Source organism: Chenopodium quinoa, unplaced genomic scaffold, assembly GCF_001683475.1.
Source record: "Chenopodium quinoa cultivar QQ74 unplaced genomic scaffold, ASM168347v1, whole genome shotgun sequence".
NCBI lineage: Eukaryota > Viridiplantae > Streptophyta > Magnoliopsida > Caryophyllales > Amaranthaceae > Chenopodium > Chenopodium quinoa.
This window is the reverse complement of record NW_018743574.1, coordinates 5,139,579-5,162,907: the sequence shown is the minus strand read 5'-3', so window position 1 is coordinate 5,162,907 and position 23,329 is coordinate 5,139,579. Positions and strand designations below refer to the sequence as shown.

Here is a 23,329-nt window from a genome sequence, read left to right as displayed (position 1 = left end):
AGCTTAGATCTTAACAAATATTGGTTGTAGTAGACTAATAACTAAAGATGATTAATTTATTAAACAAGATATTTATAAGTGGTATACCCATACCAAAGCATCTGAAAGCACAAATAATTGGGCCTTATAACAACATTTTTTCGGGTAACCGACTTTACCGCCCACCTGCAGATTCTCCACACTTCCACATGGGCTACCTACATTTTTACCCAATCACTTTCCAACACCCGTCTTTTTTATTTTTTCTATTTTTTAATTCCCAAAATATCTTCTGCATCACTTAACCAAACACATTTTACGCGGTTAATTATTAATTAATTAAAAAATATCATCAATAAACCATATTAATTTGTCCCCAGTAAGGCAACCGGATCATAAACGACGCCGTTTTGCCTCTTTGTCCTTTCCCTTTTTACCTTCATAAAAAATCCTCTCTTTCTTTGCTGCTCATACATCACTCTCTTTACCTATCTTTCTATTTCTCTCTCTACTTTCTCACTCATTTGAATAAGTTTTGACCGATTAATCGGAAATTATTCGCCGATCTAGGGTTTTTGATTTTATAAATCATCAATTCAAATTATACGACACCGTTTCGTTTGATTGCTGTAAATGTCATCGGAAGATCTGAAATTGCTAGATTGTTGAAGAATAAGAACGAATTTGCGACCGTCGATTGAAGAAGGGGTGTCGGAAAATTTTAATTAAAAAATGGACGCCGGAAGTCGAGCTCAAGCGTCGGTAAATCCTGCCATGGATATGCCGATTATGCACGATAGTGACCGTTATGATTTTGTTCGAGATATTGGTTCTGGAAACTTTGGTGTTGCTCGTTTGATGAGAGATAAAGTCACTCGAGAGCTTGTTGCTGTCAAGTATATCGAACGAGGAGATAAGGTTCATCTTCTTCTTCTTTCTTTTTTTTTTTGGATTTTTTTTATTATTTTTTTTGATTTTTTTTGGAGGAGTTTTGAATTCTTATCCGTTATGGTGGTATTGATTGCAAGCTGTTTGCTTTTTTGTGGGGTTTTATTTCTTGTATTGGGAATTTTTTGTTGGAGTTGTTTCGGAAAAAAAGATAAACTTTTTCTTGGGATTTCACGTGAATGGTGTTTTTTCGAAGAGTTTTGATGGTTATCTTTCGTTTTTTTGGTATAAATTTGACTGGAATCTTTGATTCTTTCACGCAGATATTCTACTTTTGTGATATTCAATGCTCTCTTTTTTTATTTATTAATTTTTTTGGTATAAGTTTTAATGCAGTGATTTTTTTGGGCTTATGGTTATTAGACATAAAGATTGACTGGGAGTAAATGAGTAATGATGGCGTTGTGATGCTATTAGTAGTAGTGATGCTATTTGTAGAAGTGCAGGTGTGCAGCTATTTTAAGTAAAAAGGTTTTTCCCCAGATATGCATTTAAAAGACCAGTATTGGGGTTATTTTTGGGATTTTAGAAATGGTTATAAGGGTGTTTTTGGAATGCCCTGCAAAAATAGGGAGACTTTTATCATTAATGGAGGTCATATGCATTTATGCATGGTGAGGTTTGGAAAGTGAGACATTTAATATGGCATAACGGTCATAGCAAATGTGGAATTTGATACTATTTGAGTGTTTGAGTTTTGAACCTGATATGAAGAGTATGAGGTGTTTCATATCTGTGTGCTGGTTGCAAAATGCTGTTGTTGGTGAAGAACGGAAGATTGTTAAGAACATGTTAATCTAACTTACAATAGGTTCTGGTTGACTCGTCGATGGTGTATGATATGTGACTCTTGGAGAATTCGGCTTGATGGGGGTGTTACTTGTTAATATGTTAGTTGAACGTATAAGTTATTTTTATTTGACTCTAGAGGCAAAATTAGTCAAAATATGTAGTATCCTTGTAGGCAAACATTGGAATGTTGAGGACAAAAGCTTCTACGATATTAACTTTCTTTTCTTATTCGAATGCAAAACCTTGGATATTTTTGCTTCAAAACCTTAACTAACTTATAGTTATACCTTATAACATGTCTGAGACTCTAAGGTGTTTCGAATGAATCTTTGACTGAGGCTATGGTGTAGGGATTTGCTACTTAGAGAGTATCAAGTTGTGTTCCTAAGATTGGTACAATAAGAAATTGCGTCTTAATATTGAGAGTTTTCATAAGCTGTGTGCTGAAATATAAGAGTTTCTACTTATTTAGTTGCTTGGTTGTCTTGAGTTCAGGAGAAGGCACACATGCAAATAGATGTGAAGTAGGTTCAAAAGTTGGTCCTGTGGACCTATTTTCTTTTATATTTTAAACTGTGTATTAACCATTGTCATCATTTATCAACATCAGTGCAGCAGCGATGTCTATTGAAATGGCTCCCATCCAGGATGGAGTTGGATGTAAGCAGCCTTAACCTAATGATGAATGTCATGATGCGTATCATGACAAAAGAGGCTCTCATTAAACCCTTGATTTAAAGCAAATGACCAGTTTTACGAGCTATCTTGAATACTATAATTCTGAGTGAATCTTTCAGTTTCATTGGAATTGGAATTGAGTTAACCACTGTCATGGTTTCATGATTGTTATGAAGGAGATACCCAAAACTAATTGAAGTTAGGAAAATTATTATAGCTAAGAGGTAAATGGTTTGATTTATTATACTCTGATATTATGGTTGACCAATGTTCTGAGTGTCGTATGTTAGTGATATAATTCCCTTTTTTAGGAAATCGTTGTTGCTATGCTAGTATGGTTTTAGGAAATCTTGACAAGGGTTTTGAGACGGCTATCTCTTTTCGCTATGTTTTCTTGCAGATAGATGAGAATGTTCAAAGAGAGATCATCAATCACCGGTCATTAAGGCACCCAAATATTGTTAGATTTAAAGAGGTTTATTCGGAACCTTTTTTTTTTTTTTTTTTCTTACTTAGCAATTCCAGTTAGAGATGCTTAGTGCTTTTTTCACTCTTTCTGAATAGGTCATTTTAACACCTACCCATCTGGCAATTGTGATGGAGTATGCATCTGGAGGAGAGCTCTTTGAGCGAATATGTAATGCAGGCCGTTTTAGTGAGGATGAGGTTCTTGATTTCAACTGTTTTTCCCTTCTCGTATTAATTACTATTTTATTCAATTTCTACTGACACTAGCTTGACTGCAGGCTCGCTTCTTTTTCCAACAGCTTATCTCAGGAGTTAGCTATTGTCATGCAATGGTCTGTAGTGCAATCTTTCTGTATCTGCCTTTCAACATTCTATATAGATGCTACTGTTAATGAAATTAAAAATCTGTAGTCACAAATAGGATAATTTTATGGCTCTTACTTATAAGTCTTATTTTATGATGAAGCAAGTGTGTCACCGAGACCTAAAGTTGGAAAATACTTTACTGGATGGAAGTCCAGCTCCTCGTTTGAAGATATGTGACTTTGGCTACTCGAAGGTACCACATTTGACTCTGTTATTGGCCCTCTTCGTTCTTTTGTGTTTCAGTGCATAGAGATTTGTGTTTTCACAATTGGATACAGTGCTCTGCTTCATAAATAAGTATTTATTTGCTTCACTTGTATTATGGAGGATTAATATTCTTTTCATGTCTTAGTTTGAGGCTATATGTAGACACTTTTAGTACTTTGGAAGAGACCTTTTAGGTTATCATGGATTGCTAATGACCTACCTTATGCCTCTTTCTCCCAGTCTTCTGTGTATCATTCACAGCCTAAATCCACAGTGGGGACACCTGCTTACATTGCTCCAGAAGTCTTACTGAGGAAAGAATATGATGGAAAGGTATCCTTTTTCTTTTTCCTGTTTGATTGTTGGCATCATGTGGACATTTTGGCATTGGCATCTGTATTTTAGAGAGCTTTTAAAACCATCTTATAAATTCCGTATGGAGAAATTGTTGAATGAGCCTATAGAAAGAACAGCTGCTGCCAACTAGTAATGCTAATGTTAAACAGGAATTGTTTACTGTTTCATTACATCCCGCAACATGTTATTGCAATCTTTTTTAGCATAGAACATACCTAAATACAAGGAACTCAACATGCACTTATATATGTTAGTACGAGCATACAAGGGAGTTGCCTCATATAGGATTTGATATGTTCTAAAACCTAGAACTGTGAGTCTGTGACACTTTGCTTACATATTATGGGGATACCTCGATTTTTAAGACTTATTTGAGTTCCCTTGTGTTTCCCTGATTGTGGCTAATACTTGACTATCAACTGAACTCTGTTCTGAATACATGCTGGAGAGGAATGGACAAAGTGGTGATGCTCAGCAGGATTTAGATCTGAAAGGCAAAGGATTATCTGAAGAAGATTTTTGACCTGTGATTATTTTAAAAGTCAGCTCAGTTGCAAGTAGTTATTATAGCCCGCCCTTACTTTGTAAGTGAAGTGAAGCTTAGTATTAACTACATGCGAACTACAATAATTTTGTTTAGCTGTAGTGCTAGTGGCATAGTGTCTTTTTACTTTCCGTAAAGCGACTGGCTGCACAACTGCAACAACTGGACCTAAATAAAAAGACTCCATGAAGTACAACTTTCATCTGTTGCATACCATCCGTTCCAAGGCTATTGAGTGTTTTAGCAAAACTTTATTGCTTTTGGTTCCTCTTGGCTTCTATGAGCATTTCTTTACAAACTTCACCAATCACCAATGATAAAATTCTTGACCATTAAACTTGATTGATGCAGTATTTATCTGGGCATCTTCAAACTTATTGATAAAGTCACCATAAATTTGTAAATGAGCAAACAATATGGTGGTGGATTTCCACTGGAGATAGTAGGCTGTGACAATGGGCTGGAGGAGAGCAGGTTTGAAAATTAGGGTTGGGATATGATCAAGGTTGAATCAAGGATGAGGGGTTGGGTTTCTGAAAAGGCAACATTTCCCTTTTCTGGATGTTTCAAGTCGCAAAAGGTTTATGTTACTGAAAATCCACCTGATTTCATGCTTGTGTGCATCAGAGACTGAGTTTGTTTTCTGGTGGCTATCAGTAAAGTGAAGATTACATATGCATAACTAATTGAGAACATGATAGGAAATAGAGAATATTTGTTAAAATGTTTTATGGGCCGGAGGAGAGCAGAGGTCTTAAATAGCTGGGTTGGGATCAAGGTTGAATTGCAAGGGAGAGAGAGGAGGGGGGCGGGGGGCACTTCACCTTCGCGGTTGTTTCAAATGGCCAAGTGTTTCTGTAACTGCAATAACAAATTGAGAGCATGATAGGAAAATAAGAATCTTTTTTACATTGGGAGGCAATTGTCCTAATGGGCAAACAAAGCCCCTTTTTTTGGGTTTGAGGTAAGGTAATTGTAACAGTAATTGTACATCATAACAGAATTGAAGTCTTTGTTAGAAAAGCTAGGGGTTGATAGAAATATGGAAAATGTATTGCTCTCCAAACAGAAACCACTTTTTGATTTATGCTTTAATCCTCCTAGTATTTGAGTTTGAGTACTTGAGAGGGATAGTTGACATTTTACTACTTTCCCTGGTATTATTGGTGGTATGTTGCATGTTATCTATCTTTCTAAGAGTATAATTGCTCTGCATATGCATATCCTAGTTCAATACTGCAATGTGCCCCTATGTCTAAGTGGTATGCTGTTTTTACTGACATGGAAGTATGCTGAGAATTGCAGATAGCAGATGTGTGGTCATGCGGAGTGACTTTGTATGTAATGTTGGTGGGCGCATACCCTTTTGAGGACCCTGAGGAACCAAAGGATTTTCGGAAGATGATTCAAGTGTGTACTCTGATTATTATCCTTGGTGATTTGTTTGACATACTTACGATTAATATATGTATTTTCCTGTGTCGCCTTTTTCTGCAGAGAATATTGAGTGTGCAGTATGCAATTCCTGACAGCATAAACATATCACCAGAATGTCGCCATCTTATCTCCAGGATCTTTGTTCAAGAACCTGAGTCGGTAAGTATTCTTTCTTGACATTGATAGCCTTTTCCCTGTTTTTGTCAGGGGATGGGGGTTGAGAATGATTATTGCTTTTGTGAGGGATGGCATATGTTCCTTCTTTTGCATGTTGGGAAAAGAGATTCTCCTATTTAGCTGGTTTACTATCACCGTTTGCTAGATTTAGCTTATACTTGTAAGTGTGCATTCCAGAGGATCTCAATTCCTGAGATTAAGAGGCATGAGTGGTTCATCAAAAACTTTCCCACCGATCTAATGGATGAGAATACAATGAGCAACCAATTTCAAGAGCTGGAGCAACCCATGCAAAGCATTGATGCTATCATGCAAATCATTTCAGAGGCAACCATCCCTGCTGCTGGGTCATCAGCACTCAATTTTCTCTCAGATACTCTCGATATGGATGAAGATATTGACGACTTGTCAGATTCTGAGATTGATATTGATAGTAGCGGAGAGATAGTTTACGCAATGTGATCCTCCAAATGTTTTGCTTCCTGTTTGATGGAGGTTCCAACATTATCCCCATTGCTACTCTGGGCAATTTGGTTGCTCATTAGTCATGATTGAAATGTTTTGGCTCCTTTTATCCTCTCTTCTTTTGTGCTCCAGCTGATACATGTAGTCATAGGGAAAGAAAAAGAAAAAAAAAAAATATTAAAATGGGGAGGGTAGAGGCCTTGCGGGGTCAGGTGTTGCTGGGTGATTCTGCCCCCCACTTACAGTGTTAAGATCCAAGTTTCCCCTGGTCCTTTAGGATTGTAATATATGCATTTTATATTATTCATGTACTTTGTCGAAATTGTTGAAGCTTCATGTTTGTTATGCTATAATAATGGACATTGGCATGAGTAGAGCTTAGAACAGATTTCAGGGTAGTTTATGTTCCTTTGTAAAATCAAAGTCTGGAGTAGATGACTTATTGTCTGTCTACATTGTACAGTATATTCTGAAGTCCTGTGTCACTGTGGTTGTATCCTGGGCAAGCTTAGGCATCAGAGATGTATTTATACTGTTTGTTTAGTCTTACCACATCTAATACAGGGAGATTATCACATACAGTGTACTTTAGATGGAGATTTTGTTTATGATCGTGTGCAGTTGACTTGTATCAGAAGGCTTGTTGCAGCTGTTCAGGTGGTTGTTGGATGCTGTAGGTTTTCACTCTTTTTAGGGTGGAGTATGCATTATTCCAATGATCATGGGTTCTACTAGGTTCTGTCATTTCTGTGTAGATCAAACTCGCGATTTAGGGTTCAGTACTTAACTGATTGGATCAAATTTACATCATGCAAGGTCAAAAACTCCATTTAAGAAACTTGTCTCAAGTCTCAACTCTCATGCAACTATGAGTCAAAAAAGTTCAAGCGAAATTGAAATAATCTAGGATCCTATTGGAAATACAGTGCTCCGTCTATCATGAGTGTCGTAAATACTTATTTCTTTAAATACGTTATTTATTATAGATATGGTAAACATAATCTCTATTGCATGAGATTGTTACGATGAATATGTGCTTAATTTTTAAAAATTATAATTTTAAAAATTATATTTTTAATTAATAATAGGATTTAATAATCTCAATAGAGTGTGTGTTTCTTTCTTTTATGTTGGAAAACTACAAAAAACTTTTGGGCTAATAACATGATCCGTTTTGTAAATGGGTGGTTACTGATTGACCCACCCGAGGTTTTGGTAAAACCTCTCATATTGACTCATCTTTGTCGTTGAGCTCTGCACTCAACACTGTGAAACAATGGCAGCAACAACTCCTCTTCGTTTCTCTCTCCTCAGAATCAATCTTCAAAGGAGACTCTTATCATCTTCTTCAATCAACACTAATCAACACACTCAAAACCAATTTTTGGAGAAAAAGTTTAATCACCCAGTTCACAATGAGGAAATTATAAACCAATTATGTAGAAATGGAAGATTCAAGGAAGCCATTGATATACTATGCGAGAAAAAGCTTCTTAAAGAAGCTGTTCATTTGCTGGGTCACATTCATCGTCCTTCTGCTTCTATTTACTCTTCTCTGTTACTTTCATGTCTTCAACAAAGAGCTCTTCAAGAGGGAAGAAGGGTTCATGGTCATATCAATGCTTCGGATTTTATTCCTGGGATTTTTATATCGAATCGTTTGATGGATATGTATGTTAAATGTGGGAGTTTGAGGGATGCCCAGAAGGTGTTTGATGAAATGTCTGAGAGAGACTTATGTTCTTGGAATACTATGATTAAAGGGTATGCGAAAATAGGGAAGGTCGAAAACGCACGTAAGTTGTTCGATGAAATGCCGAAGAGAGATGGGTTTTCTTGGACTGCTATGATATCGTGTTATGTTCAACATGGGAGGCCAAAGGAGGCATTGAATTTGTACAGGGAAATGCAGAGTATTGGGAATTTTGATTCTAACAAATTTACTATGTCAAGTGTGATTGCTGCTTCTGCTGCTGTACCGAGTTTACTTTCTGGGAAAGAGATTCATGGGCGTATAGTGAGGTTGGGTTTGGAATCTGATTCTGCAGTTTGGAGTGCACTGTCTGATATGTATGCTAAATGTGGCTGTGTTGAAGGAGCTAGGCGTATATTTGATAAAACTGTGGACCGAGATGTTGTTTCTTGGACAGCAATGATTGATGGATATTTTGAGGATGGGAAGTGGAGAGACGGGTTCACATTGTTGGCAGAAATGTTGAGGTCTCGAATCAGACCAAATGAGTTTACATTTGCAGGGGTTTTGAACGCGTGTGCAGATCAAGCATTGGAGAATGTAGGGAAGCAGGTCCATGGGAATATGATCAGGATTGGTGTTAATCCAGATTCATTTGCTGCAAGTGCACTTGTTCATATGTATTCCAAGTGTGGGAATGTCAGGAGTGCAAGAAAGGCTTTTGAAGGACTGTGTACGCCTGATTTAGTATCATGGACTTCACTTATTGTTGGATTTGCACAGAATGGTCATACAGAGGAATCTTTGGAGCTCTTTGAGTTGATGCTCAGATCAGATACTCAGCCTGATCATGTCACTTTTGTTGGAGTTCTTTCTGCCTGTACTCATGCAGGATTAGTCGAGAAGGGAATTGAATATTTCCACTCAATCAAGGATCGCCATGGACTAACACCAATTGTAGAACACTATTCTTGCCTCATTGATCTACTGAGCCGAGCTGGCCGTTTCAAGGAAGCTGAAGAATACATTAGTAAAATGCCTATGAAGCCTGACAAATTTTTGTGGGCTTCTCTTCTTGGTGGCTGTCGAATTCATAAAAACGTGGAACTAGCAGAACAAGCAGCAAAAGCGTTGTTTGAGATAGAGCCTGAAAATGCTGCTACTTATGCAACTTTGGCCAACATATATGCCACTGCAGGTCGATGGGAGGAGGTGGAAAAAGTCAGAAAAATGATGGATAATAGAGGGGTGGTTAAGAAGCCAGGCTTGAGTTGGATTGAGGTCCATAGAGAGGTCCACAGATTTCTTGTGGGTGATATTTCTCATCCCAATTACAATCAAATCCATGCATTCTTGACAGAGGTCTCAAAAAAGATGAAGCAAGAAGGCTATGTGCCAGACACTGACTTTGTCCTGCATGATGTAGAAGAAGAGCAAAAGGAGCAGAATTTATCCTACCACAGTGAGAAGCTTGCAGTTGCTTTCGGAATCATCTCTACTCCACCTGGGACACCAATCAAGGTGTATAAAAATTTAAGGACCTGTGTAGACTGTCATACTGCAATCAAATTTATTTCTAGGATTACCAAAAGAAAAATAATTGTGAGGGATTCAAACAGGTTTCACTTTTTTGAGGACGGAAGCTGCTCTTGTAGTGACTATTGGTGAAATATATTGTTAAGTGAATTCTTGGATTTTTCTCATCCCAGGCCACAAGTCCTGATTCATTAGTCTGGGTTATCTACGCTTCAGTTGCGGTTTAAGAATTTTCAGCTGCTACTTTTCTCTGTACTGTGCCTCTTGTCAAAGAATGGTAGCTACCCTTGGTATATCTTACCAGTGCCAATCACTAGAATTGGACAAAAAAAAAAAAAAAAAAAAAAATCTGGTCTTTTAATGACCTTATTATACACAATATGATCTGTGCAGAAATGTCATCTATACCATTCTGGAGCTGATACATTCTGGAATCCTCATGATCATCAGTAGTGTATTATCAGTTCTCAGGTACATAGTATTCGAATTTCAGAAAAAAAAAAAGGAAACAAAAAAAGTTTTCTGCATGATATAAATTCATGTATGTTTGTCTTATATTAGTTTACTAGTTATGCCAATTATATCTGAAATAACTTTAATCCACATTTAACTTAATCTATACGAATTCTTTGTCCTAATTTGTTTGGGGCTATTGCTTCTAAATGCAATAAGAGCATGGAACCACTGATGCTTCTGCTTTTTGTAGCATGTTTCCTGTGGCTGAAGGAAAATGCTATAAACAGAGAATTTGTTTTGATCATACTGGTTGATCTACTTTTAGAAAGGCTTAGCAAACTGATTTCTCAAGACATAACTGTGTCTAACTTCAATAACATTCCCCTAATGGCTATAAGTTTATATATACTGCCTAGTATGTATCTGCCTTTGGAAATTAAGCCAAATTGAATATCATGCTTGCTGATTAATGCTATATAGATTCCTGGTAATGATTTATTGAGGATCATTCTTTGTATGAGACCCCCTTTTCTCTGTCAACCTTCCCAAATTTTCTTTACTCAGAAAGTTGTATTGAATTTTCCTTAAACACTTTTGTTTCAATTGTGTTGGAGTGTCAGATATCTTGACATTGCTAAGCTCGCGATTTGTTATTACGTATTAGCTTCCTGTTGTCTAAAAGCTATTTCATAGACTTGTTTGTTATATGCAGTATGGTGTCCCTGGTCTATAGAATTTCGGTGTTCTTCATTTACCCATTTATCTCTCTTCATTGACTTATTTTCAATCATGTGATGTATTTAAAAAATTGTACCATTTGCAACTAAAATAAACAGATTTGATCTTGAAATATATTGAAGCAAGAAAATATAAAGTTGAGCATACCATCTGCACATGTTGAGTCCATGAGTAATTGAATTTTCTCAAGTGGGTTTGCAAATTGGCGCCGAATTGGCTAATTCTGTTGAGGCTGCCCACTACCTGTGTTTTTCTTATAGATCATTGACATTTTCAACGTGTTTTGTCTGAATATGCATATATACATGAATCTTCCTCTTTTTGCACCATCATCTGCCTTCCTTAACTGCTTAAGAATTATTTTTCGATTAGTTCTGGTTGTGCTCGTTCTCTGTAATTCGGTTGGTTGCCTCCTACACACATACCCCTCTCAGTCTCTCACTCATTTGCTTTCTTTTGCTGTTTTATGTATATGCTTTTGAAATTGTCATGCTTTGTTTTATGGATACAGAATTGCGGATTTGTTGTGTGTTGCAACATGTTACGGATTTGTTGTGTTTTGCTAGGAAGGTTACTTTGTAGCAGTTATCTTGTTTTCAGTGAAATATGCCTTTTTCTTGCTTTTGCTGTATATAAGTTTCCTGTACCGCATTTTGGCTGGTAATGAGTTATGACTGAACATTCCCTCTGCTGAGATTTCTGCCCTAGCATTCTCTCCTTTTCTCCTTGCATCATTCATTTTATTTTAGTCTTCTTATATTATGTCTAATTCTCTCACAATCTCTCCTCATTCTTATGCAGAGCGTGTATTAACTTCGGTACTTTCAGAGACTTGCATTGACAGTGTCTCAGTCACAGAAGGAAATTGCAATGACAGAAGTTGCTGCAACAGTTGCCAAAGACGGTGATATCTGCAGTATCCTTAATGCTATAAATATTGATTCCGCGACAGATTGTGGTAGTAATGGTAAATGTTCTGTAAGCAGTCCTACAGAAGGTTTTACTTGCATTTTGGATGCCATTGATGATATCCGTCAAGGGAAGGTTATTTCTTTATTTTGTTTTCTTCTCTTCTCTATAGTCTTTATCTCTCTCTATATTGCTAATTTGGGAGGTTTGAGAGGTGTAGAGGGTTATCTGCAATTCACCTTGTAGTATTTTCACTTTCTACCTTTCTCAATCGTCTATCTTTAAACATATATGAGTGTGCTTATGCAATGCTCTCTGTAGCCACCATATTTCATATTAGATCCAGTGTCTGCAGAAATGTATTGTTAAAGATAAAGTTGGAAAACTGAGTTCGAAATGAATTTTAAACTTTAACTGGAAATACATGACAATGGGCACTATCCTCTACATGTTTATGGGAGTAAAATTAATAATTAATACTATTAAATAGTCCCTCCTTGAATATCTATCATATTCTGTTTCAAGGTTTGATTTGGATTTTGGGCAACTTAGACAGTCATTCTCTTCATCTCTATCTGTTCTTTGTAGATGGTGATCATTTTAGGTAAAGAAAAGCGAGAAAATAAAGGGTATCTAATGGTGGCAGCTTCACATATATCACCTGAAGCTATAGATTATTTTATGAGGCGAGGATCTGGGATCATCTATGTGACAACGAAAGAGGAAGATTTAGAGAGACAGCAGGACCTCTGTATGGTAAGAACTAAGAAAATATACATAATGATATGTGATATTATTGATCTATTTAACATTCTATGCATACAAACTTATTGACTAGAAGAAATTGATTCAATTCCATTGAACATGATATCTAACAAATCTTCTTTTTTCTGTACTCTGTGAATGTATTATATGCAGTATTTGAGAATCTGATTTTATTTCTTGGTCTTGTTGTTTGCTTCTCTATTAAATGCTTCAATGCTTCAGTTTGTAATGATTGAAATTAGTCTCAGGACAATGAGAACAGTAGGACATGGTATAAATGAGATAATCTGGCTTATGAACTATAATAAGTATGTGTGCTTGAGGCGAATGATTCTGATCAATGTTAACCGTTTACATGCTGGCATGCTGCTATACATTAGTCATCCAATGACTGCATAAAGTTTTCCTAATGGTATCATCTATTACAAGGGTTTCATGACAATTTTTTTATGATGTGCTTTACAGAAGGTGGAACGCGCCGCAACTGCTTGCAGTAATGACTTGGAAACCACTATCCTGGCTTTAGCATCAACGGAGTCCAAAATTGAGGATTTTTGCTGTTCAGGTCCTGTTTCTTTGCTAAAGTATAGAGAGGGAGGGGTTCTGGAAAGAGCCGGGCACGGAGAAGCTGCTGTAGATCTTGCTGTGCTTGCTGGGCTAGAACCAGTTAGGGTTTTGTGCGAGCTTTCTTGTGAAGATGGCTCAACAGAGAGACTTGCCAAGCTTCATGAATTTGCTAACAAGGAGAAACTGAAAATCATATCTATCACTGATCTCATACGGTAAGTCTCACTTTAATTAAAAAGATACATCCTAGTGACCCTCTGGCTCAATAAATTCTTAGAATGACAACACATGTTTTAACTTGTCCTCAAAGGTTGTAAGTTTGTGCATACTAGATTCTATGGATTCATTGTTTCAGTCCTGTTAGATTTGACGTATACCCATCCTTATTCCTGCTTATTGGGCGGGTCAGGTTAGGGGTTGGTGTGGGTCAAGGGCAGGTTTGGTCATTAGTGAGTTAATCTGGCTCAAACAAAGCAGGCCACAAGTCAATGGCAGGCCGATAATAGACATGTCAATAATAGAGCAAAGAAAAATGTAAAAGGAAAGAGACAAAAGTGAACCCAAGTGAATACAAATCTATACTTCAAACTTAATTTTCACAAATTAAAAGTCTTATTTTCACAATTTATTTATTTTATTCACTTGGAATCAACCAAAGTTACCTAACCCCACTATTTTCATTTTTTTAAAACACTTTTAATCAACAAAATCCCTCCCTCTCTCTCTCTCATATCAACCAAACTACATTACTTTTTTTTTTTTTTTTTTTTTTTTTTTTTTTTTTTTTTTTTTTAAATTCACCTCTTTAAAAACTTGTGCTAAAGGCAAACATGACTATTATTTGGGGATGGAGGGAGTAGTTTTTGTACAAAATTATCGGGCTATTATTTTAGCCCCATTAACCTTGTCTATTAAAGGCCGTGTACAATTTGACTAGAGCTGTCAAAAATTGACCTCACCTAAAATACCGACTCAAACCCGATTATTAACCGACCCATCTGAACCCGAAAAAATGGTGACCCAAACCCGACCTGAAACCAACCCTAGACCTGAGTATGTGAGACCCGAACCCGAACATGAACTGGAGATGACCCAACCCGAATGTAACTCAAAATTATTGACCTGAACCGAACCCGACTTGAACCGAAATTGATCCAAACCCGTTCAAACCCGAATTTAACCCGACTTGTTACTAACTTGACCTGAATTCAACCCGACCCGTTCCTAACCTGACCCAAATTTAACCCAACCTGTTACAAATCCGACCCGAAATCAACCCGACTTGTTATTGACCTGACTTAAATTCAACCCAAATTGTTCCAGACCCGATTTCAAACCACCTTAAATGCAATTTAGACCACCTTGTTATTGTTGATCAAAACATTTTGTCTAGGAAGACCAAGTCGGTCCAAGCAGCAAAAGGAAGGAGCATCATCCTCAAATTTAAGAGTTAAATATAATATATATTTGTTGTATGGTCAAAGGAGATAATTATCTTCCTAAATTATAGACTATAGTCCTCTAGTATATCACTAAGTCATATATATTATAGTCCAAGGAAATAATTAGCTTGATAAAAATGATAATAATCTATTTATAGTTAGTTGAAGTCGAATATGACGCGACTTGGAAATGACCCAACCTGATTATAACTTGCAAATTATTGACTTAAAAATAACCCGACTTGAATCCGAGAATGACCTGACTTGGAAATGACTCAACCTGATTACAACCGCAAATTATTGACTTGAATCGAACCCGACTTGAACCCGAAAATAACCCGACTTGAAAATGACCCGACCTGATTATAATCCGCAAATTATTGACTTGAATCAAATCCGACTCAAACCCGAAAATGACCCGACCTGATTCTAGCCCTCAAATTATTGACTTGAACCGGAACCCGAGAATTACCCTAACACGTTTTAACCCGAATTAAACCCGACCTATTGTTCACCCGACCCAAATGTAACTCGACCTGTTATTAACCCTACCCAAACCCGATAAGAAGTATGACCCGACATGACCTAACTAAAGCATGACCTAACCCAAACCCGGCCCGCATAGGTTATGGAATTAATCCGAAATGACCTGACCCACTCTTACGGACCCAACCCGACCCGTTTACCCTAATTAACACCTCTACCCGAAACCTCCAAAATTTCTCAAAAAACGTGGATATTAGTCTTCAATTTTGTAATTTTTTGACTTTTTTTCACCCGGAAATAAAAATTGCCGAAATGTTTACCATGGTCTCTAATACCCTCCGGGAGTCCAATTGACTAGGTGGAACCATCCAATTTGCCTTTAAACGACCAATTTACCGGTTTACAACTTGCACCGATTTCATTAATTCAAGCCTACCATGAACATTTATGAAAACAATATAATGATCATATGTGGTTACAAATGGCATTATACGACCCCAAGATATATTCCCTAAAATCTCAATGCTTTTCGACAACAGGCCCTGAAGCATTCGAAATTTCTCAAAAAATGTGGATATAGCCTTCCATTTTGGAATTTTTTGACTTTTTTTTCGCCTGAATATAAAAATTGCCGAATTGTTTACTATGGTCCCAAATACCCTCCGGAAGTCCAATTGGGTAGGTGGAACCATCCAATTTACTGTTAAACGACCAATTTACCGGTTTACAACTTGCACCGATTTCATTAACTCAAGCCTACCACGAACATTTATGACAACAAATAATGATAATATATGGTTCCAAACGATATTATATGACCAGGAGATATATCCCCTAGAATTTCAACTTTTTGACTCCGGGCCCTGAAACCTCCAACATTTCTCAAAAAGTGTGGATATTAGCCTTCAAGTTTGGAAAATTTTGACTTTTTTCTCCCGAAAATAAAAATTGCCGAAATGTTTACCATGGTCCCTAATACCCTACGAGAGTCCAATTGCGTGGGTGGAATCATCCAATTTGCTTTTAAACGACAAATTTACCGAATTACAACTTGCAACGATTTCATTAACTCAAGGCTACCACGAATATTTATGACAACAAATAATGATCATATATGGTTCCAAACGACATTATATGACCCCGAGATGTATTCCCATGAATTTCAAGACTTTTCGACACCGGACCCCAAATACTCCAAAATTTCTCAAAAAGCGTGGATATATCTTTCTTCATATTATAAATTTTTTTTACTTTTTTTGGCCCGGAAATAAAAATTGCCGAAATGTGTACCATGGTCTTTAATACCCTCCAGGAGTCCTATTGGGTGGGTGGAACCATCCAATTTGCCTTTAAACAACCAATTTACCAGTTTACATTTTGCACCGATTTCATTAACTCAAGTCTACCACAAACATTTATGACAACAAATAATGATAATATATGGTTCCAAACGATATTATATGACCCGGAAATATATCCCGTAGAATTTCAACACTTTTTGACACCGGGCCCTGAAACCTCCAAAATTTCTCAAAAAGTGTGGATATTAGCCTTTAATTTTGGAAATTTTTGACTTTTTTTCACCCGAAAATAAAAATTGCCGAAATGTTTACCATGGTCCCTAATATCCTACGGGAGACCAATTGGGGGGTGGAATCATCCAATTTGCCTTTAAACGACAAATTTACCGAATTACAACTTGAAACGATTCATTAACTCAAGCCTACCACGAACATTTATGACAACAATAATGATCATATATGGTTCCAAACGACATTATATGACCCCGAGATGTATTCCCACGAATTTCAAAACTTTTCGACACCGGACCCCGAAGACTCCAAAAATTCTCAAAAAGCGTGTTTTTGACTTTTTTTTGCCCGAAAACAAAAATTGCCGAATGTTTACCATGGTCTCTAATACCCTCCAGGAGTCCTATTGGGTGGGTGGAACCATCCAATTTGCCTTTAAACGGCCAATTTACCGGTTTACAACCTGCACCGATTTCATTAACTCAAGCCTACTACGAACATTTATGACAACATATAATGATCATATATGGTTCCAAACGGCATTATATGACCCCGACAGGTATCCCATTATATCTCAAAACTTTTCGACACCGGGTCTCAAAACATCCCAAATTTCTCAAAAAGCGTGGATTTCAATTTTAGAATTTTTTGACCTTTTTTCGCTAGAAATAATAATTGCTGAAATGATTACCATGGTCCCTAATATCCCCCGGGAGTCCAATTGGGCGGGTGGAACCATCTAATTTGTCTTCAAACGACCAATTTATCGATTTACAACTTGCACCGATTTCATTAAATCAAGCCTACCACGAACATATATGACAACAAATAATGATAATATATGATTCCAAACGATATTATATGACCCAGAGATATATCTCCTAGAAGTTCAAGAATTTTTGACACCGGGCCCCGAAACCTCCAAAATTTCTCAAAAAGTGTGGATATTAGCCTTCAATTTTGGAAATTTTCGACTTTTTTTCACCCAGAAATAAAAATTGCCGAAATGTTTACCATGCTCCCTAATACCCTAAGGGAGTCCAATTGGGTGGGTGGAATCATCCAATTTGCCTTTAAACGGTAAATTTACCAAATTACAACTTGCAACGATTTCATTAATTCAAGCTTACCACGAACATGACAACATATAATGATTACATATGGTTCTAAACGGCATTTTATGACCACGAGATGTATCCCCTTAAATCTTGATTCTTTTCATCAACGGGCCCCGAAACCTTCAAAATTACTCAAAAAGCGTGGATATTAGACATAAATTTTGGGATTTTTTTACTTTTTTTTTGCCCGGAAATAAAAACTGACTAAATGTTTACCATGGTTCCTAATACCATCCGAGAGTCTAATTGGGTGGGTGGAACCATCCAATTTGCCTTTAAACGACCAATTTACCGGTTTACACTTGCACCGATTTCATTAAATCAAGCCTACCATGAACATTTTTGACAACATATAATGATTATATATGATTCCAAATGGCATTATATGACCCCGAGATGTATCCCTTAAAATCTTGAAGCTTTTCGACATCGGGCCTCAAAATCTCGAAAATTTCTCAAAAAGCATGGATATTAGCTTTCAATTTTGGAATTTTTTTTACTTTTTTTCGCCCGGAAATAAAAATTTCCGAATTTTTTACTATGATCACTAATACCCTCCGGGAGTCTAATTGGGTGTGTGGAACAATCTAATTTGCCTTTAAACTGCCAATTTACCGATTTACAAGTTGCACCAATTTCATTAACTCATGACTACCACGAACATTTATGACAACATATAATGATCATATATGGTTCCAAACGTCATTATATAACCAAGAGATGTATTCCCTAAAATGTCAAGGCTTTTCGACACCGTGACCCGAAACCTCTATAATTTCTCAAAAAGCGTGGATAAAAGCCTTCAATTTCTGAATTTTTTAACATTTTTTCGCCCGCAAATAAAAGTTGTCGAAATTTTTACCATGTTTCCTAATACCCTTTGGGCGTCCAATTGGGTGGGTTGAACAATCCAATTTGCCTTTAAACGGCCAATTTATTGGTTTTCAACTTGTACCGATTTCATTAAAGGAAAATTTGCCAAGAATAATACGACCTTTCAGCGGTCTTCCATAAATAGAACGACCTTTGGATTATTTCAAAATGGAACGACCTTTGATACACATTTGCCATAAATAGAACGTGACATGAAGGTTACCAGTGACACGTGTCACAGTGTCGTTGGTCAATTTGTTTAACAATTTTTTTTTAAATTTAAAATAAAAAAATACTTAAAAACTAAATCAGAAAACTGAAATTAAAAAAAAAAAACCTCCCTCTTGCAGCCACGCAGCAGCCACTCGACCACCATCTGCTCTCCCCTTCTCCACCCCCGGCGGCCTGATCCCTCTACCCGGCGACGGCGCACCCCTCCTGACCCAGATCTCGAGCCTACACGCCCCTTCCCTTCCCTTAATAAACCACCTTCCCTCCACCTTATAACCCCCTCCCTCCTCTTGAAAACCCACCTCTCCTCACCGCGCGGCCGACCAGCACCCCAACCCTTTCCCCTTTGCCGGCGAATCCATCACGCCCCTCCGGCGCCCATCTCCAATCCATTCCTCCCCTGAACCACCACTTGAAAACCTTAAATTCGAGTGGTGGTTTTAGGCTCGTTAAATTTTCGGGTGGATGTTCAAGGGGAGTGGATGTGTGGTTGAAGTCGGGGTCTAGGTCAGGTGGGTACCACCGACACCAGGCATAGGCTCTGGCAACCGGCGGGTTAAAGGATGGGGATAGCAGGTGATGGTGGGTGGCTGTCGGGAAGGGGTAGGGATTTGTTTTTTTCCATTTTTTTTTCTTTATAATTTTAAAAAAGAATTTAATTTAAGTTTTATTTTTTATATCATATTATTAAAAGAAAAATGTTAAAATAAAATAAGTAAAGTTTTAGCCAATCACAAATGTGACACGTGTCCAAAGTAACCCGTGAAACAAGTTATAGGTTTTTTGGTCTATTTTCGGCAAATGTAAATCAAAGGTCGTTCCATTTTGAAATAATTCAAAGGTTATTCCATTCTTGGAAGACCGCTGAAAGGTCGTATTATTCTTGGCAAATTTTCCTTCATTAAATCAAGCCTACCACGAATATTTATGACAACAAATAATGATCATATGTGGTTACAAACAACATTATATGACCTAGATATGTATCCCCTAGAATTTCAAGACTTTTCTACATCGGGCCGTGAAACCTTTAAAATTTCTCAAAAAGTGTGGATATTAGCCTTCAATTTTTAAATTTTTTTTGACTTTTTTTGCCCGAAAATAAAAATTGCCGAAATGTTTATCATGGTCTTTAATACCCTACAGGAGTCCAATTGGGTGAGTGGAACCATCCAATTTGCTGTTAAACAACCAATTTAATGGTTTACAACTTCCACCGATTTACCGGTTTACTAGGCCAATTTAATCAATTTGCACCGTACTTGACTTGAACTGAAATTGACCCTAACTCGTTTTAACCCTTCAAAACCCTAATTTAATCCGACTTGTTACTAACCTGACATGAATTCAGCCCGAACCGTTCCTAACCCGACCTGAATTTAACCTAACCTGTTACAAACCCGACCCAAAATCAACCCGACTTGTTATTGACCTGTCCCAAATTCAACCCGTCTTGTTATTGACCCGACCCGAATTTTACCAGACCTATTACTTACCCGACCCAAAAATTCAACCCGATCTGTTACTAACCCGACTCGAAATTAACACGGCTTGTTATTGACCCGACCTAAATTCAACCTTAATTGTTCCTGACCCAATTTCAAATCACCTTAAATGCAATTTAGACCTCCTTATTATTGTTGATCAAAGCATTTTGTCTAGGGAGTCCAAGTCGGTCCAGGCTAGCAAAAGAAAGGAGCATCATCCTCAAATTTAAGAGTTAAATATAATATATATTTGTTGTATGGTCAAAGGAGATAATTATCATCTTAAATTATAGACTATAGTTCCCTAGTATATCACTAATTTGTCATATATATTATAGTCAAAGGAAATAATTAGCTTGATAAAAATGATAATTATCTATTTATAGTTAGTTGAACCCGAATATGACGTGACTTGGAAATGACCCAACCTGGTTATAACCTGCAAATCATTGACTTGAACATAACCCGACTTGAATCCGAGAATGACCCGACTTGGAAATGACCCAACTTGATTCTAACCCGCAAATTATTGACTTGAACCGAACCCGACTTGAACCCGAGAACGACCCGACTTGAAAATGGCCTGATTATAATCCGCAAATTATTGACTTGAACCGAACCGGAGAATGACCCGACCTGATTCTAACCCGTAAATTATTGACTTGAACCGAACCTGAGAATTACCCTAACCCGTGAAAACCCGAATTAAACCCGACCTATTGTTCACCCGACCTGTTATTAACCCGAACCAAACCCGACCCAAACTTGATAAGAAGTATGACCCGTCGTGACCCGTTTCAAGCATGACCCAACCCAAACCCTACCTGCATAGGTTATGGAATTAATTCGTATTGACCCGACCCGAGTTGACCGACCCACTCTTACCCGACCCGTTTACCCGAATTGATAGCTCTAAATATGACCCTTTTAAACTTGACTTGAACCCTATGCCCATTGAGTTACCATGTCTATTAACTAGGTCCAATCCTAATAGCAAAGAGGGATGGTTTAATGAAAATTTGACACAAGGTTCTTACCAGAGGAATGAAAAGGAGATTTCATTCAAGCCATCCTTGGTCCTTGAGACTTGAGGTGTTATATACGAGTTTCTGGATTTCTGTACTCTGTACTTTAAAGTAGGTGGATGACTGAATACATTCGATGATCTCACAGGCACAGAAGGGTAAATGATATATTGATTAATCATGCTGCTAGTGCAAGTATTCCTACTACATGGGGGACATTTACAGCTCACTGTTACCTGTCAATCATGGATGGCATTGAGCATATTGCAATGGTCAAGGTGTGCAATTTTAATGTATCATTGCTAGATATATTTTCTGCTGTAACCCTTATTATAACTAATAAAAGACTATGATCAAAACAGGGTGCAATAGGAGATGGCCAAGATGTCCTTGTGAGGGTACATTCTGAATGTCTAACAGGGGACATATTTGGCTCAGCCAGATGCGACTGTGGGAACCAACTTGCACTTGCAATGCGGCTGATTGAGGAAGCTGGCAGAGGTGTATTGGTTTACAATCGTGGGCATGAAGGAAGGGGCATTGGTTTGGGAAACAAACTTCGTGCTTATACTTTACAGGACGCTGGACTGGACACTGTTGATGCGAATATAGAGCTTGGTTTACCTGTGGACTCACGCGAGTATCACATTAGTGCACAGGTATTAAGAAGCCTATCATGGAAGATGGAATGTCCATTATAAACGAACATTCATATTCACACTCTTTTCAGCACATTGCTCTTGCTCTCTCCCTGCTTCTCCTCTTTACATGAAGACTGTTCCCAGTCTTCCCCACCTCCCCCCCCCCTCGCCCGCGCGAAAAAATGAACAAATTCCTCCCAAATATTGTGTGTCGAATTCTAAAACCAGATCAACGTCAGGGTTAATGGTTAATTATATTACAGTACTTGGCTTTTATTTGTTTTGAGTTTAGATAAAAAGAAATTCAGGTAACCAATTCTACTTGAAAAGTCAAAACTTATGTAATTCAGTTGAATTATTTACTCTGGTTCGTTAATTATGCCTTGGTAAGCTTGCAGATACTGAGGCATCTTGGAGTTCGATCATTGAGGCTACTGACAAACAATCCTGTGAAATGTGTTGAGCTCCGTAACTATGGTCTCGCTGTTATTGAGAGAATACCAGTTGTCACTGCTATCACAAAGGAGAATGAGAGATATCTGGAAACAAAACGTGCTAAGATGAACCATGTGTTTGGCCTTGGATCTGATATATGTACGAGTAACATTATCAATGGTAAGAAATGTCATGATCACTTTCCACCCCCTCCCCCTGCTTTCCTAATACTGTAGGGGCTTGTTTGGTATAAATAGATGGAAAGTGACAATGATGGTTTTGCATGTAATATTTTTAAGTGTCATGCACATATCCACGAAAATATGCCAATATATCTGTCCCCGAAACATATACAACTTTGCCTCTGAACAGCTTCAAGCAATTGGAAAAAAGATGACTTTTTTGTGCCTAGGCACTTAGACCAGTTGATAAGTTTTCGCTCTTTGCCCTCTAAAGAATATTCGTCCTTTTCTCTTTTCATCTATTGGATGTCCAGAATCGTGGATGTTCTTTTGTGGTGGCAGTAGAATCCTCCGCATTTCATTTGGGAAAAGTATGTTTAGTTTGACATTGTAATTTGTATGTCCTAATTTCAGGTAGTTAAGCTGCCTGCTGAGCACTGGAATGCACTGGCTACTTTTCATTATCATCATTGATGAAGCGGCTTGTTTTCATGATAGTGGACTGCTATTATCAATTAAAGAAATCCAGGATATTGTTTCGTTTATGCAAGCTAAATTTCTGCCTTCTGTACGTGCTTCATGCATATATTTGTTCTTCTTTGGCTTCTGTAATTAGATATGGCAGATTGAGGAAATCCTGGTTTAATTTCAGCCTGATTTCAGGTTTTGAGTATTTGGATTAAATTGGGTTATTTAAGTTCAAGGTCCCTTCTAGACATAGTTTGACTGTCAAATGTGTCTGTGAGAAGAGTTATACTTGCACATTGTTTAGCTAATCCAGCACTGCAAAATATT

The 23,329-nt window shown here is 37.4% G+C and overlaps 3 protein-coding genes across 3 annotated transcripts; all 3 read left to right on the top strand.

The window, feature by feature from the left end:
* The first annotated feature begins 403 nt into the window (after positions 1–403).
* Positions 404–7,009, top strand: LOC110682257 (serine/threonine-protein kinase SRK2I-like). Its single transcript, XM_021858548.1, has 9 exons — positions 404–897; positions 2,798–2,872; positions 2,962–3,063; positions 3,144–3,197; positions 3,332–3,424; positions 3,679–3,771; positions 5,645–5,749; positions 5,837–5,935; positions 6,131–7,009. Exons 1-9 carry the CDS (start codon positions 712–714, stop codon positions 6,413–6,415), a joined length of 1,092 nt encoding a protein of 363 aa, XP_021714240.1. The 5' UTR covers positions 404–711; the 3' UTR covers positions 6,416–7,009.
* Positions 7,010–7,583: 574 nt separating this feature from the next.
* LOC110682255 (pentatricopeptide repeat-containing protein At4g37170-like) lies at positions 7,584–11,719 on the top strand. Its single transcript, XM_021858546.1, has 2 exons — positions 7,584–10,118; positions 11,643–11,719. The coding sequence occupies exon 1, from the start codon at positions 7,695–7,697 to the stop codon at positions 9,777–9,779; it is 2,085 nt and encodes a 694-aa protein (XP_021714238.1). The 5' UTR covers positions 7,584–7,694; the 3' UTR covers positions 9,780–10,118; positions 11,643–11,719.
* Positions 11,720–11,802: 83 nt separating this feature from the next.
* Positions 11,803–23,252, top strand: LOC110682256 (bifunctional riboflavin biosynthesis protein RIBA 1, chloroplastic-like). The gene is made up of 6 exons (XM_021858547.1): positions 11,803–12,506; positions 12,981–13,297; positions 21,425–21,554; positions 21,639–21,935; positions 22,316–22,532; positions 22,949–23,252. The coding sequence occupies exons 1-6, from the start codon at positions 12,339–12,341 to the stop codon at positions 22,954–22,956; spliced, it is 1,137 nt and encodes a 378-aa protein (XP_021714239.1). The 5' UTR covers positions 11,803–12,338; the 3' UTR covers positions 22,957–23,252.
* Positions 23,253–23,329: the final 77 nt, after the last annotated feature.

What these genes read in the sequence shown, in the direction of transcription:
- LOC110682257 (XM_021858548.1), top strand. Translation starts at nt 712, where the DNA reads ATGGACGCCGGAAGTCGAGCTCAAGCGTCGGTAAATCCTGCCATGGAT. An exon ending in ATATCGAACGAGGAGATAAG is followed by an intron (nt 898 to 2,797) that starts GTTCATCTTCTT and finishes GTTTTCTTGCAG; the next exon opens with ATAGATGAGAATGTTCAAAG. An exon ending in TTAGCTATTGTCATGCAATG is followed by an intron (nt 3,198 to 3,331) that starts GTCTGTAGTGCA and finishes TTTATGATGAAG; the next exon opens with CAAGTGTGTCACCGAGACCT.
- LOC110682255 (XM_021858546.1), top strand. Translation starts at nt 7,695, where the DNA reads ATGGCAGCAACAACTCCTCTTCGTTTCTCTCTCCTCAGAATCAATCTT.
- LOC110682256 (XM_021858547.1), top strand. Translation starts at nt 12,339, where the DNA reads ATGGTGATCATTTTAGGTAAAGAAAAGCGAGAAAATAAAGGGTATCTA. An exon ending in GACAGCAGGACCTCTGTATG is followed by an intron (nt 12,507 to 12,980) that starts GTAAGAACTAAG and finishes TGTGCTTTACAG; the next exon opens with AAGGTGGAACGCGCCGCAAC. An exon ending in AGTATCACATTAGTGCACAG is followed by an intron (nt 21,936 to 22,315) that starts GTATTAAGAAGC and finishes GTAAGCTTGCAG; the next exon opens with ATACTGAGGCATCTTGGAGT.